The following is a 16,081-nucleotide window of genomic DNA, read 5'->3' as shown; positions in this document are numbered from 1 at the left end:
TATTTTATATATGTGGTATAAATATGGGTATATTTATTAAAACCAATCCTTGGCTTTTAAGCGAAGCAATGGATCATTCTTGTTGTGAACATCTCCCTCATTCTGGAGAACATGGCAAGATTTCCTCTCGGGATTCGAGAGTGTGTATGGAGATCTGCATTCATACCATAAAGCATTCAGAGGAGAAAAAACACTCTCTGTATTCTGGTGACAGTCAGTGCACGTTTTCTAAAGCATGGTTTTAATAAGAAGGTCAGGTCTATCACAGGGTGTACAATTCTGCAATGGGTAAATACATGTTCTTAAATAAGCAAGGGAATAAAAGTGTCACCTCCTCTTAGTCCTCTTTGAACATACATTAAAATGACAAGACATCTCACCAGTCTCTTGTTGTAAAATTATCATTTACACATACAATCTGTTTATCCATTTAATTAGCTCTTCCAAACCTGGACTTAACCAGCCAGATAAAGATCACTTGTTTACTGTATAAAATCCCAGTGGAATTTCGCCCGAGGACTGCGGGTTGGGTGCTTCAGACTCTCTCTGCTTTAATTTGTATGCATTTTATAGTACTAATTTCACTGAAACTTGAGTAATGGTAAGCCAGTCAGACGATTGCAAGAAATTAGTTATCCAAACTTTGTAATTCTTACACCTTTAACTGTGTTTGATTAATCATTGAGAATGACAATTTCTGTTGGAGAATAAAGCACGAAAAGAAAAGCCAGATGAAAGATGGAACATTGCAGAACTGTTTCAGAAAATTTAGCAAAAGTTACCAAAACTAAGTATGTGATCTGAATTTAGCAAAAGACTCAAGAAATCATTATACAAATTCATTACTGATTACATTCTACTTGTCTTTAATTTTCACTGTTCAACATTAACATTAAACATTGTAAATGTATGCAATATTTATATAAAATTAAATAACAGTATTGGAAAAATAAATACACTTTTACATAAATACATAAATCCATACTGCTGAAAAGTTTCAGCTAATACTATACTCTTGTTTCAAAAGTGACCAAAAAAATATGGTAGTGACACTCCATCCCAACAGATGAAGTATGTACAGCTACAGAATGATGTTTGCGACCGAGGACAGAGCTAAAGCAAATCCAGGTGATACCACACTAAAAGAGAAGAATTTGGCCATTACTACCTACAGTAGTAGCACGAGGTAGACATACATGTGGAGTGTTCTGCTGGAGGGACACGAAGCCCTGGGGACCCCATAGATACTTCTCAGTCTTCCAACAGCTCTGGGTCCCCTATGTCAGAGCCCAGGGACACCTCGGTAAATGAGACTGAAAAACCAAATCAGTTCATGGCAATGATGGGGGCTCAGCCCTGCAGCCCCTTCCCCAGGGCTGTGACCCTGCACCAGCTGGGAGGAGACTCAGCAGTCAGGACAGGGTGTCCCTGCCCTCCACCTGTCTGCCAGATGTCCCACCTGCTCCCAGGAGAACAAGGACAACCCACTGAGACTAATACAACAGAGTGGAGCCAAGGGAACTTCTCCTGGGTGAAAAGAAAACCACCAGACTAGAGGACTGCACCCTGTGTTTCCAACATTGAGAAGAAGGTGCAGCCCTGGAGCCTGTTCCTCAACAGCCACAAAGAATGAAACACAACTCTGTCCACATCTTTGGCCCTTGAAAATGGTCCAGCACAGGTAAAACAAAGTTGGAGGCACCTCCCAGTTGGCAAATCCTGCAGGGCACCCAGCACATCGCTACCTCTGCTTACCTCACCTTGCTCTTCCTTAGCACCAGGCAGGTTGATGGACAAGGGGTACATTAGCACCTCAAATGAAATATTTCATAGCACTGTCTCTTGTACTGGTGAAGCACCGGATAGACACCAGTTCAGCAGTTTTATGGCTACTGCAGAACTCACTGAGGTATGATAAAAATATTGAAGAGTGTTACTGAAGGCATCCGTGTTACTGAAAGCACCCACAGAAGGAGAGCAGGTTTTGGCAAGATGACTTTCCAAACTATGACAATTGAGGAAGTCCAGTACATTAAAAAACAGGCCTCTTTTTTCTTTTCCTATAAAGTGCTTTTGAATCAGATTTAAAAAAAAAAATTGTCTTCAAATGCTTTTATAACAAAATACACAACAAAGGTTTACATCTGTTTGAAGGCCACTCCAAAATGGACAGGTCTGTGGTTTTCCAGGGCTCCAGAAGAACCTCAGGTGGCACTTGCTTTGGTGCAGGTTCACAGAAAAGGTTGCTGCTCTGGGCAGGGAGAATTGCAAAGGTGTGGTACCCAAAACAGCACCCCAACCCCGTGGTTCAGGGCAGCTCTGCCCTCACATGAGCATCTCTGTAGCAGACTCCTCCAGCAGCAAAGGAGCAAAGTAAGACACCTCTGCTCCAAATACCATTTTGCTATTGGGAAACTGCCAGGGTTTTAAGCCTTCCAACACCTGGCTGACCATTTGCTGGCTTAGTGATAGAGCAGCAGCTGGAGATCAAGCTAGACAATCACTCTCCAGAACCAGAGAGATGCATGAGAATAGCTTACAGGCGCCTTTGCACTGTACATCACAGTCTTATTATATACACAGGAACAGAAATAGAGCACAAGTGTGAATGCACGTTTCTATGTAGGTCTGTGTGTGGGCATGTGCCCACATGCACACACGTCTATACACACTTATACATGCTTGGGAATTGATGCCATTTAGCACATTCTCCCCACTTCTCTTGCCTTTGGCAAAGAACACACCACTGCTAAACCAGTAGGTGCCCAGTGCAGTATTACCATTAAAGAGCAAAACAATTTAACTTCAATGGAAATGTACTGCTTAAATGCCAGGTTTAAATCCATATGCAAAAACTTAGCCAGAACCAAGATTCATAATGCACAGCACTTGCACAGTGTAATAAAATGGACAAAGGTTGCTACTTAGCAGAAAGTGCCTTTTAAATTAAAGGACCAGAGCTCCCCTAATGTAAGCCCTTCCTGAGCAGGTGTTATTCTGAATATATTGTAAATAATCCTCTGTAAGTGCAGTTTTAAGACATGAAGCATTAGCACCTTGGTTTGAAGCAAATTAAATGTTGTTAGGGGATATCTACAAAATAGTTCATAAAGAGAAAGAGTTTATGGTCGTACCGAGCTCCAAGGACCAGCGCTCCAGGCAGCATCACTCGGACAGTCCTGCACATTGCACTGCTCTCTGTCTGGTGGCTTTTCAAGGATTTCACAGCTCAGATCCGTAAACCTTTCTCCATTAGGGCGCTGGCACACCACCAGCCGTGTCCTTGTCCCTCCTCCACATGGCTTTGTGCACTACAAGACAGCAGAGGACAGAGCAATCACCGTTGGGACAGCAAAAATACTGCTCACCTGCTGCCCAAAGCACCAGCACCTCAAAAAACCAATGGCAGTTTCTGTTCCAAACTAACCCACTCCAGCCAAATCCCTCTCGTGAGCCTCAGCTGCCTCAGCTTCTCTCCCCTGAAAGCTGTTCATGCTGCTCCATCATCATATTGCCTGACTCAATGTGATAGTGGAGGTTTACATCTCCAATTGCTCATCTCAGATTAATTTTCAAAAGGAAGCAGTGCTTTTATTACAAAAAAAGCCTTCAGTTAAACTAGGCTACTCTTAAAAAAAAAAATCTTCATTTTGTAAAACTTACTTTTGCTTGGAAAGAAAGTTTTCCCATGACAAATGGAAATGAAAACACCACCCAACAATTGCTTGGTTTCACTCATTTATCAGAGACTGCCCTTCAAGTTCCAATCCTTCTAATAAATGTCACCACAATACCCCTCTCTTCTCCCATTTTTCAGCCACCTGCTAATGAAAGTCTTGCCCTGGGCAGGGAGCCCAGATGGATGGTGCACTCACCTCTCCCCAGTTGCCATAGGCCCACTGAGGGCAAGGGCCAGATTCACATGATCTCTGCTCCATGGGTTTGCTTTTCTCATCGCAGTTATTTGCAGTGTATCCATTTTCATCCTGGCACACCACGACTCGCCGCTGGAACCCCCCTGCACACGTGCTAGAGCACTGGAAGACACAATTGCCCAGAGCTTCATTGAGTCCAGGAATAGGCTTGCATTCCCAGCTCCCCAGTGCCTTGCAGCGTGGGAATGCACTGCTAGAAGTTTAATACATCTAGCAGGCATTATTAAACTTCAAAACCCAGCTATTGCTAATAGCAGTGCAATGACTTAGGTGCTGACTAAGCAAAGAAAAGTAAACGCCAGCCTAGTTTTAAGCAGGTGAGTAATCCCTGCTGCAGTGTCTGACATCCCGTTTGTGCTTAATTCCCTTTAGAGACTTCCATGATAAAGCGTTGCATACTGTTTGCAGTGAGAGGAGCTGGCATCGAGGCTCTGCTGTGCTTTGGCAACAACCCTGCACAGCTGTAAATGCCCCAGGAGACAGCCAAGAAGCAGAGGCCAGCCTTTGCCTCATGGAAAATGATGCTGTCAGCTTTCTGCCTAGACTGCCTTAGAGATACGAGGTATGAGAGGCTGACAAGTGATGCCTGAGCCCTTCTGCAACGCTTGTGTGAGCAGAGAGCAGACAGTGGGGAGAAAGGTCCCTCCCTCTTTTCCCTTTGTGCTGACTTTAAGAAAATACAGATTAGCTTGGGAAAGAAACAAAACCCAACAAAACCCAGGAATAAGAGAATCATGGCACTTACAGCACCCCAGGGGCCAATCCTCCACTGGTTGCCTCCTGGTATATGTGCACGGTTCCGGTTTGGGCTGCCCCCAGGGTGTGGCTTGAGGCGATGATCCGGATAGAGGAAAGGGGGAATGGGCCTGCCGTAGTCATGGTTGTTTGGATGACAAGGAGACATGGAGCACTCTTGGTCTGTGGCAGGGAGGTCATCTGGGTCACACTCGCTCCTATCCACCAGCTGGTCACTGTAATTGACGCAGATCACTTGCCGCGTTGCCTTACCTTGGCCACAAGTCACCGAGCACTGCATTACAGTGGGAAAAGGAGACACGGTCACATTTCCAGTCTTGAAAACCAGCTCTTGCTAATAAAGAACAGCAGAAAACCCAAATAACCTCACTTATAAAAGGGCAAGTGCAACAGATTAACAAAGCACATTTCCAGCAATAAGGTCTCTTGCAAGAGACAGCGTGATGCTTACAGAGCTCCACTCCAAGGCCTTCCACTGCCCACATGGTGTCACAGTGCACATTTCTGTGGCTGATGGCTTTGGAAGGTGGAAACAAGCTGACTCATCGGCCACGGAGCCCTGGTCATCCCGGCAGCTGACATATCTCATCCGGGTTCCCTTCCCACATGTTGCGGAGCACTAGGGAAGAGCAAAGAGCACTCCAATAGGATGTTGCCTGACATACATTGCAAGGACTTTGTAATGAAAAGTTGGGCATAAGCACTTAAAAATATCACATTGTCTACTGTAAAATAATCCTGAAAATATTGTGATGTGTGCTTACTGGTGTCCAGGATCCAAATCTCCACTGTGTCCTGTGAATGCCTGATATGACTCTCTTGGCTTCAGGACTATTTGGATGGGAAGGACATACAGCTATTTCACAGTCCTGTACAGGAAATACATGGGGGAAAAGCAGGATATAAGGAATTTGCAGATGTTTTGATTAAACCACCTCTTCTTCAATGTAATTATGAAGAACACGCAACATATTGAATCTCTGTGACCTGCAGGCGTTGTGCAGGCAGCTTCCTCCCTGAACCTCCTTGGTCAATCAGCAAAACTCATCATTTCCTGGGGCCTTCACATGGAGTACTCTATATGGACTTTTGACTTATTAGGAACTCTATAATAGGGATCCCCATAACCATGTGCCATCTCCATGCATTAAAAGCAGATGTTTTTGAGGCAAAAGATGAAAGTTCATTAAACGTTCTGGCATGAACACACATCTGCAAAACAGCAACTTTATCTCCCTTCAAAGCTCCCTTCCTTCAGTGTGAGACCTGCAGCTCACACAATAAAGGTTATGCTGCTGATTGCAGCCCTTTGATTCCCTGCAGCCCACCAGACCACCTATATCCATGTGCTGATCTCCACCACACACCAAGCAATGGGAGGTTTTGGGGACAGATGTGTCATTCTGCTCAGTCTTTGTACAATGCCTCACAGGAGGGCTCTGGTCCTGTCTGGACCTCGCAGGAGGTCTGGTGCCAGAAACTATGAACATCCATGACTTTACTCCATTGAGTAATCCTTGCCAAAAAGGAAATTGAGAGTGATTGTCCCTGTGAGGGGGAGAGCAGCTTCTGACAAATGGCAAACCCGATTTCTGTTTTGCTGTGATTTCACTTATGCTGGAGGCAGGCATGCCAAATGATGGCTGATGACAGGTGGGTTTGTTACCCCTTTAGTATAGTGCAACTGGTCTCCATACATGAAAAAAACAGCTCTTTCCCAAATGTTGTGGCCTGGGTTAAACTCTGAGTTCATGCAAGACTGAAGTTGCACAGGGCATGAGCACTACAATTCTCCTAAATGACAGACAGAACATAATGTTCTGTTTTATTCAGCTCCTCCAGACACTTTGGACATGTCCTCTGTTTGAAATGGGAATTTACATGTTTGCTTTCAAGTACACAGCATGGAAAGCCTCTTCAGCAAATTTGCAAAGGGTGTGCAACATTTCTCAATTTATCTGGCCAGGAAGGACATGTCTGGAACTACAGCTGTCACAAACATTACATTGTCACATGCAGCAGACAAGAAACTATGGCCTCTCACCATCATTTGTGGTGAGGGGCAACAGCAACTGTCCCGCAGCCACATAGCCCAGACTGCAGCCAGGCATCCTTGACTCCATGCAAGCCAAAGGAGGTGTCTGCTGTGTTAAAACCTGAACCTCTGAGGCCAGGAAATACTGTCTCAACCTTGAGGTCTCTTGTTGTTATTCCAGATTCACCCACTGCAGCTTCTTTAGCTCATGAGCTCTTAAGACTCCAACTTTAGTGCTGCATCTGAACACACCCTCACATCCCATTGCATGACTAGAGCTCCATGGATAAACCATAAGCAAAGGTAATTAATCTTCACCCATAAAGTCCTGATACCCTCAGAGGTTGTCTGTTGCCCTTCTGGCAATCTGGTGCTTCAGTAAGGTGAACCACATGGAGAGGATCTGGATGGGAACTCCCTGAACAGTTTATCTACCCATTTATACTAAAGCAGGGTGCTGAACTGCATCTTTCCAACAACCCTGAGCAGCCCAAGGTACTGCTCCGCAGGGCTGGCGTTCAGGGCAAAGCTTTGCTGCAGCAAGATGTCCCCTGAACCTGTAGCCTGGAAGCCTCTATACACACACTGGGAAGAGATGGAGACAAGAGAGCAGGATTTACCTGGGTATCTGTAGGCCTGGTTGCAGCATTGCACTCATTATCATCCACCACTGACACATAGGTGCCCACAACACACTTCACTGCTCTCATCTGGTAGCCTTGGCCACAAGTCACAGTGCACTGGGAGAAGACAGAAGGGAAAAAAGAGCACTGGATCTGAGTAGGTGCTTTGGTTAGAAAGTGTTAATTAGCCCAGTCTTTGTTAAGGCATGTAGCAGGAGCAGCAAAAATAAAAGACAGTTTCCCTTTGGTTTCTCTCCACTTCATGCATTTCATCATTAAATTAGGTCAAAGTTTTAACTTGCTGCAGCCACCAGTGCCTCGCACGCTTCACTTGCTTCTTTGGGAAGGAAGGTGGAACACTGAAATGATTTACTTTGCTGCACACATTAGAATCAGAGTCTGGTAGAACCTGTATGATATCCTTCTTTAAAACTGGTGGTTCAACCCCATGGTAGCACGAGCAGCTAATGAATAATTTTACTGATGGGAAATATGTCTGACTGGGACAAGTGGTCTGGGTTTGTTGCTGTTATTTAAGTCAAGAGCTAACAGCTTCGTGAAAAAGCAGATGCCAGAACACTCTGGGAGGAATGAGTAACTTGTATTTTAACAGAAAAAAAAACTCTCTCTAACCCAGAACTGGAAAACATTAAAAGCAAGAGAAGTTATTCAACGTGAGCAGCTTTTCTGTGAAAATTAGGGCATGTATTTATGCGCCTAAATATGGATTTAGGAGCGTAACCTTGGAAACCCCTTTTTTTGAAAATCATGGCCAATTCAGTATGACAGAGATTAAATTTAGCACAAAGGGCAGGTACTGTTATTGCTGCCTATCCGCTGAACCCAAGCAAACAGAGGGCTGCTTTGGTGTGCAAATCAATTAACACAGTTATGCTGCTGAATCTGGATGAAAGGGCAGCGTCCAGCCCCAGAGCCACCCTTATCAAGGTTCCCCCAGCCAAGAGCCCTGTGGGGCTGTGTGGTACCTGTCCCCATGGCCCCACTTGCCACGAGGCACACTCCTGCTGCTGGCACATCTGCACCGACTCTGGCTTCGTCTTGGGGTCACAAAACCTGTCGTTCAACCGATCTTCTCCAAACTGGCACCACGTCTGGCGGTGCTTGTGCCCTTTTCCACAGGTGACCAAGCACTGTGAGGAGAAACGTGCAAGCTCAGGTGGTGCTGGGGATGCACTGCCAGCTCAGCACATGCCCTAGCACCAGAAAATAAACCTGGAGATCTACTGCAACCACTGCTTAAAAAAATCCTGGTGCTGAAGTGCAGCTCTTTAGCTAACATCAGCATGTCCTAGAAGACAGGGGAGTGTCTTGTCAACAAGAAGATTGCCCTAGGAGCTGGTCTAGAGCAGGGGCTGGATAATGGAGAGCACAGCTGGGCTAGAATCCTTCAGCATGGGCAAAGTGAGACCACAAAGGCTCTTGAATTCCAGCAGCTGTGAGACACAGGGCAAAGGCACAGCACTGCCCTGTGGGGTTTTAGTGGTGCACAACAGGGTGTTTCTAAAATACTTGTTCTTTCTGAGTGTGCATTTTAAGGGTCTTGGCTTCTGCAGGGTGTGAGCACTTCTTCCACTGCCCTGGCGTGGCTTGGACTGCCACCAGCTTGAATCAGAAGACACGTTTGGTAGAAAACAATCCCTGTTCCCATTTAATTGCTTTCATTATGCCCTAAAAGAACATGACTCAGAAACAAGAGAAATTTGGCCACATTGATGATGAGCACCCTTTGAAGATTGCTCTCCAGGACCCCCAGCCCTGCTGCACAGACAAACCTATCAAGATAATTTTGTTGCATTGCAAAAAAACACCAGCAGCAGTGGAAGCAGTAATAAACAGCAGAGAGAGGCTGAGCAAAACATCAGCAGGGTGCAATCCTGCCCTCCAGTGACAGCCAGAGCTGCCAGGGCTCTTGAGGACAATCTCAAGGGAAAATGAGGGCAGAAGGTATTTTTCTTCCCAAATGCACAGCAGAACTATGGAAAAACCAGGGAGAAATTACTGCAGGATTGCAGAGACATGGCTTTGCAGGGAGGGAAGTGGCCACTTGACCAGTGGTAACAAGGCTAATGACTTTGCTGCCTGTTTGAAGCCTCCCTGTGCACAGGCTTGCCACCTTCTGCAGGAGGCACAAACAAATCATGACAGACAAGCAGGCATGGAGACACCTCTTTGCAGACACCAGCCCCTCAGGGTGGAGAACCAGCAGGGTGGGTCCAACCTGGTGACCAGTACCCACCTCGGACCAGTCGCCGGTTTTCCACTGTGGGCACGAGAAGTCACTGCACCGCTGCACCGTCAGCTTCTCCTGCTGGCTGCACTTGCTGTCGTCCAGCACATCGTTGTAGGTATTCACACACATGGCTCGCCGCCGCCGCGTGCCCCCGCCACAGCTCTTGGAGCACTGTGAGGGATACGTGCCCAGTCAACATTTCCTGTCACTCTACTGCTATTGCCTCCTCCCTCTTTGCAGCCACTGTGGAGTGACTGCAGGAAACCTCCAGAGCAGCAATTTATACTTTAAGTAACAGGTTTTTACTTTATGTATTCCTTTAAAAAGCTAATCTTGCTAAGCTTAATAAAATGTCGTGGCAAGGTGTTTCTCAAATTAATTTCAGAATATAACCCCATTATTACTTTTACAAGTGTTGCCTTTCAGTTCTCCTAAATAGCTGCTGCTTGTTCTCATTTTAAAAGAGATTAACTCCCTCTGACCAGCCCCCCTTCACTGCACCCTCTCTGGAAAACCTGAGGCTCGTCAATCTCTTGGCGCCTGCATTCAGGAATATTCTTGTTAATGCAAAAGCTAAGATGTGTAAAGGAAACAAATTTCAGAAGTCCTCTGATGATGGCATCATGTCCTCCCCAGCTCCTGGCAGTGGTAACAACTTTGATGGCAGCTAGCAGAGCTTCATGTAATGAAGATTAAAAGGTTAATTGCAGTGGAAGGTAAGGAGTACTAGGCTGATTCAGTCCTCCAGAGGAAGCAATGAAAGCAGAACCACTGTGGCCATATTTTACATATATTCTGTTAGCAACCTAAACAGTCCAAAATACTCCTGTGCAAGGATCAGATTCGCCGTGCCATCCCTTACCTCAGTCCAGGCCGAGTAGCGCCATCCTCCCACGTTACAGTCTCCAGTGCACTTCTCCCTCGTGCTGGGCTTGGCCTGGCTGTTGCAGAAGCGGTCATCCACCTTCTCTATCTTGCCCTCCAGCCGGCTGTACTTGGAGCAGTAGATCTCCAGGGTGCGGTAGCCCAGCCCGCACTGCGCCGTGCACTCGCTCTTCCTCGCGATGTGCCACCTGCGCCGGGGACAGCAAACATCAGCCCTGGGCTCTGCAGGGAACGTGCTCAAGGGTGAGGGACAGAAATAAGGAATATATGCTCTTGAACAGGAAGTTTTGGCCCTGTGTAACACTTCCCAGTGCTTTGGGACTTACAATTAGCCTGGCATTGCTGCTTGAAGGGAGGGAACTGTCAGAAGGTCTTTCTTAAGCAAAAGAAAGACAGCAAAGCCACACTGTAATCCTGTGGGACCAGCCAAGGTGGCAAGGGGAGTTCATGGCCAAGCAGGGAACAGTGCTCTGAAAGCTTACGAAAGCTTTCCACCCCATGTTCCTCTGCACTTGCCACCTTGGCATCTAAAAACTTGAAAATACAGCATCAGCAAATGATCTGCACAGGCTGGAGAGGTGTTCCACAATACAGGACACCCACAAAGCAGTTTCAGCTCACCAAAGGACAAGCAAATGACTTGCTACAAGATACTCAAGCCCTAGCTGTGTCAGCAGGGATTAGAGGTGTTCTCTCTTGACAGATTTCCACCCTGCTGCCTCCTCTGTGAGATGGACAAGGATGGTGCTGGAGGCCCCCAGGGACCCACCAGGAGATACACCCCCTCCTTCACATGAGCCAAGCTCTGGAAAGAGATGCTGGACATGAGGCCCAATCCAGGGAGGTGCTGGAGACCCTGAAGCCAACAGGAGCCCATTTCCCCTCACACCTGGCAGGGGATGGCTTCTTGGGGAGGAGGCAGTGACATCCTCTAGGGGTCCCGGAGACCCTCGGGCTGCTGCCTGTGCCTGTATGGGGAGCACAGAGGCCTGCTCCCAAGCCAAGAGAGCAAACTCTATCACAGCCCAGAGAAGAATAAGATCAAGGGGATTTGGAATCAATAGCTCCTGACTGGTGGGAGCCTCACATCCCTGCATGCTTTTCAGACTCCTGCTTTGCCCTTCTCAAGTTTCCAACCTGTTGCAATGGCAACAGCTGTTACCGCGACAACCCAGCCCCGCACAGCCCCTGCACAGCCCCGGTTTAACGGGGCTGGAGAAACCCCTCGGGAAGCTTGGCCTTCTGAATTGCTTCACCAGCAGACGCTTAATGCCACCACAATTAAGTCCCAGGAAGGAAAACAGATTGCTTTTTAAAGGAAAATGGGTTGTGATGATTTAGACTGTGCTCCATCAATTCCAGCTTGCCAAGAATTGTCTGGGGACAGCCCTGAACCCATTCTACACTTAAGCCTATTCTTTGCTTTAAATAAACAGTGATAAATCCAAGTCTTAGCTACGTTTTTGCTTTAAGTGTATATTTTCCCCTCTCTGCAGGCTGTATGTAGAATAGCACTGAGCATTTCTGATCCAGGCAGATGCAAATTTCAGACCCTGTACTGCACAGGGAGATTTTTCAACGTTAGAGAATTTTTGTTATAGTTAGCTCTAATTGAATCCAGTAAGAGAAATGTGAAAACATTGAAAAGTGCCTTTGAAAACAACACTGGTGGATGACAATCCCTCTTGGTTGACAAAGAGGCAACTACCAATTCTTTTCTTTTACAAAATCTAATACAGGCTGGTGAGAAAGGGAACTAGGGTGAGAAGCAAAAGGAAAGAGGAGTAAATAATAAGTACACAATGTTATTTATATACTTGGCTGAGCACAGTGCACCTTAATTCACATTCTGTGTTACAAGGCTCAGTGCTGGGGTCAGGCTGGGGAATTCGATCGCATCGCTGGTCTGACACCGTGAGCTGATCTGACTCTCTCTTACACACAGGCTTCCTTTTTCGTTCTCCTGCAGAGAAAACCAGCACTTGGTTTGAGTCATGCAGCAAAGTGATCAATTCAGTTATTTTTCTTACACCTTTTATAGCAATATTTAGGAGATGTTTAGGTGTGCTCTTCTACCTCCGTCAGGAACAGGGAGGGGGTTTAAGACTAAGCAGAGCAGAAGGGGTTTATTGCAGATGGGATGGACACAGGCAGAGACCTGCAGTACCCCTATAAGCATGGGCTCTGAGTATTTAGCAGGGTGGGCACTGGCAATGATGGGATTTCAGACCCAAAACCAGACACTGGTGCATTCTGCAGCTGTAGGAAATGCCTCATGATCTTTTCTGTGCTTCAGCTTCCTCACCTGCAAAGCAGGTTGTGAGGCTCACTTGGCTGGGAGGGGCTGTAAGGTGCCCTGCTCTGAAACCCAGAAGCACCTTGTAGGATGTTATCCTACACTACAAACCAGGGAAACAATCGTACCCACAGGGTGAGAATCTCAAAGAAATCAAACAGAGAGGGATCTGTTTGATGTACTGCCGAGACCTCAAATGAATCCAGGACAAAACTACCCTTCCCATGCACTCACCTTGGCAGAGCTTACTGCAGGGCTGCCATGGGCCATGCTCATTCCAGTAAAACTGCTGAGGTTTGTCCTCAATAGGGATATTGAATGTGTAACGAACGTCAGGATTGTACAAATTGCCCACTGATAAAACCTGAGAGGAAGAAAAATGAAGCAGAGTAAATCAACAGATATCACTGCCCACTGTTTTCAGTCCAACAATGCTGGGCAGACTTGTCCATGCACAGAACATATACATCACCTGAAGTGTTATTTCTTGCTCAATCCGATCTGTAGAATTAATCCTTTCAACAGTATTATCGGAGCCACTGTATTCGATCACAGCATTCCCAACTTTGATTTCCCTTTTAAACATACTGACGACAAAGTCTCCATTTAATATAAAGTCTCCTTGACTGTTAGATAAGGCTGCATAGGTGCAAAAAACAATAACTAAAGAGGCAGAATTAACTCATACATACATAACAACGTGGGTCATGTGCTCTCAGTGCTCCTTTCTCTGGGGGGGTGAGGGGTAAAAGCCCACTGGCACTCTCAAAAGAAAGGATGTAAAGTGAGCAGCAGAGCTCTTGCAGACATTCTGCCTTCTCCTTTTTCCACTGGAAAGCCTCCTAAAAATGAAGGCTGAACTCCTCAAGTTGTTGCTAAACGGTTCATCCACAACCCAATGCAGAGGTATCCAATGCAAGGGCATTCTGGGCTGGCTGCTGCAAGGAGCACACATAGGCTGTATCCCCACATATACCACAGAAATAATCCTGTCCAAACTTTTCCATGAGCTGTGGGTAGAGTGTCTTCCCTAGTGTTTCCAGGTGTGTTCTTAGGGTAAATGTATGCAACCTAATTACTCAAACATAATTTTCTAGTATATAATTACAGGGAGTTTGGTCAGTATCTTCCCCCTTTGCCTCCCTCTCCCTCCTCCCCCCATACTTTTTTATTATTCCAAATCTTAAGGTATGTGAGAGCACTGGAGGCTTAAAGCCTAAATGCTTTATAAAAGGAACAGTTTCCTGAAAACAGCAGTCTGCTGCACAACTTCACACTAATGCGATTATGTAGCTAATTTCCTAAGTTAGTTTCCCCACCATTTCACCCATCACAGCTATGTTACTAAAAAGCCCCTGTACTGAAAAATCTAAACACCCAAACACCAAAGGGAAGGTTTTTCCATCGAATGAGGAGAGATAATGAAGCAAAACACTGCTTAGTAGCAAAAGACATAGATGGAGAAAACCTCACAAAGCAGAGGCTACACTCAACAAAGTTTCACACTTCAGAGGTTTTAATGTTATTAGGCAGTAGTAAAACTCATTAAAGGATTACTTCTCTTTTACTATATCTCCTATAACAGTAGGTACATCTTGGACTTGATGACAACATCAAATTCCTCCTAAATTGTTAAGCAACTACAAGGTTCACAGTAACTGAGGGCCCAAGATTTCACACTCAGTGAGCTGCAAAGTAAGTGGACACATGCACACTTCTCATTTGCTTCCAGTCAGGCCTAATGTGAAGAGATGCTTTCCCAGCAATATTAAAGCAACATTAAAGAAGATTTGACTTCATTGTTTCCCAAGAAGATTAAAGGCCCTCCAAGAAGAGCTGAGAAGTTTGGGGCTCCTTCTGGGGTGAACCAGTTTGAATAGGCATAACATAGGGAGCATTGTTTTTCCCAGGAAAGAGGAAAAATAAAATTTGGCTCGCTCCTCCAAGACAGAAAACTCTGAGACCTCAGTAATGTTTTTTTTTGGTGCTGATGTGCATTCATGCTACACCACCTCAACTTTTTGCCTCAATGAAGGGTCCAGACACATGGATGGCATTTCAGAGCAACAGCCAAGGCTGTCATTGCCACCCTTTAGTGCATGGTAGTCTCTGGCACTTGCTTCTCAATTGAGTCTTTATACCTTTGGTGAGCTAGGGGCCACCAGCCAACTCCCCTACTAAACACACCTAGTTACAGGAATTGGGTGAGATAGAACAAGGTTAAGTGCCCTGTTCAAAGACATAAGTACAGGACCCTGTGCTACTGGAACACAGCTGGTGGTGCAAGGCACAGGATGTGCAAAAGAAGAGGACCAGAGACTCTGACAGGACTTAATGGCAAAATCAGCCTGCAACTGGGAAATGTTACATCAATCATGATGTTAATTTGTATTATCTCTGCTACTGATGCCAAACAGAACTATCTATGGGGTGAGTGATCATGGCGGAAAGGACACTCATGGCCATGCTAACAGCACATATGTACATTGTAGCATAGTGATCTGACACAGCACCACAAGCATCTTCATCTGCCTCTAAAGACACAGCCACAGATTAGAGAGAACAGTGATTATGAAATTCCAACAGCCAAAGGCCAAGTTACTGTTAGGTTTAAATGAAGCCAGTATCTTTGGTGCAGGGTATTTCTTTACAGTAACATATCACTATCAGGCAGGGATAAGAGGGCCTCACTAAATGAAATCAGAATTATTATTCTCAGAAGAATAGAAAATAATTTCTCTTTGTATGTGTTTACACAAACATCTTTCAGGACATGGCACCAGCCAAAGCATGGTGACAGCAGAGATAAAGTTGCAGTGAGGAGACTCCAGCAGAGCTCAGAATCTTGTTTGGTTCCCAGCTTTGTCCCTCAGCTGCCACCCAGGCTCAACAATCCTTCACAGCCCTAGACACACCCTAAGGTAATATTTCTTATAATACTCCCAAACTTTGCAACTAGGATGGCATGAACAAAAAAAAGGAAGAAGATAAGGCTGAATGTTTGGCAGACATAGAAAAATTCTCACCATGAAAACATCTCAAATTAATTCTTCAACCTCCCTAGTGGAGACCTGCCAGTAGATACATCACCACAACCAGACAACCAAGCAGATTTCTGGAGTGACATAAGGAGTACAACTCACCCAGGTAGTTGTCATCCTCTGGTTTCCCTGAGTAACTGTGCTGACGCACATCAATATTAGTGGCACCAGCTGGGATGCGAACCACGACGTTATAACCTAGGAGAGATTGAACAGAAAGTCAAGGCTATTACACAGGCATTTGATTTGTTTTCTACAG

The 16,081-nt window shown here is 45.7% G+C and overlaps 1 protein-coding gene across 6 annotated transcripts in view; it reads right to left on the bottom strand.

Annotated features, from left to right (window-relative positions):
• The window catches only part of ADAMTS9 (ADAM metallopeptidase with thrombospondin type 1 motif 9), a 79,560-nt gene that overhangs the window by 31,542 nt on the left and 31,937 nt on the right, over positions 1 to 16,081 (bottom strand). For all 6 annotated transcript variants that reach the window (XR_007778604.1, XM_030227868.2, XM_030227869.2 and 3 more), the window contains 13 exons: positions 15,925 to 16,020; positions 13,254 to 13,420; positions 13,016 to 13,145; positions 12,322 to 12,448; positions 10,463 to 10,673; positions 9,607 to 9,771; positions 8,336 to 8,500; positions 7,347 to 7,466; positions 5,456 to 5,560; positions 5,143 to 5,310; positions 4,681 to 4,965; positions 3,876 to 4,037; positions 3,135 to 3,311 (listed from right to left, as the gene is read on the bottom strand). Coding sequence is in view for 5 of the 6 variants with exons in the window: in XM_030227868.2 (XP_030083728.2) it covers positions 3,135 to 3,311; positions 3,876 to 4,037; positions 4,681 to 4,965; positions 5,143 to 5,310; positions 5,456 to 5,560; positions 7,347 to 7,466; positions 8,336 to 8,500; positions 9,607 to 9,771; positions 10,463 to 10,673; positions 12,322 to 12,448; positions 13,016 to 13,145; positions 13,254 to 13,420; positions 15,925 to 16,020 (2,078 nt within the window). In the remaining variant the exon portion in view is untranslated. The remainder of the gene's footprint in view (positions 1 to 3,134; positions 3,312 to 3,875; positions 4,038 to 4,680; positions 4,966 to 5,142; positions 5,311 to 5,455; positions 5,561 to 7,346; positions 7,467 to 8,335; positions 8,501 to 9,606; positions 9,772 to 10,462; positions 10,674 to 12,321; positions 12,449 to 13,015; positions 13,146 to 13,253; positions 13,421 to 15,924; positions 16,021 to 16,081) is intronic.

This window comes from Serinus canaria, chromosome 12 (genome assembly GCF_022539315.1).
Source record: "Serinus canaria isolate serCan28SL12 chromosome 12, serCan2020, whole genome shotgun sequence".
NCBI classification, from domain to species: domain Eukaryota; kingdom Metazoa; phylum Chordata; class Aves; order Passeriformes; family Fringillidae; genus Serinus; species Serinus canaria.
Note: the sequence above shows the minus strand (reverse complement) of the source record. Positions and strands in the feature narration are given on the sequence as shown.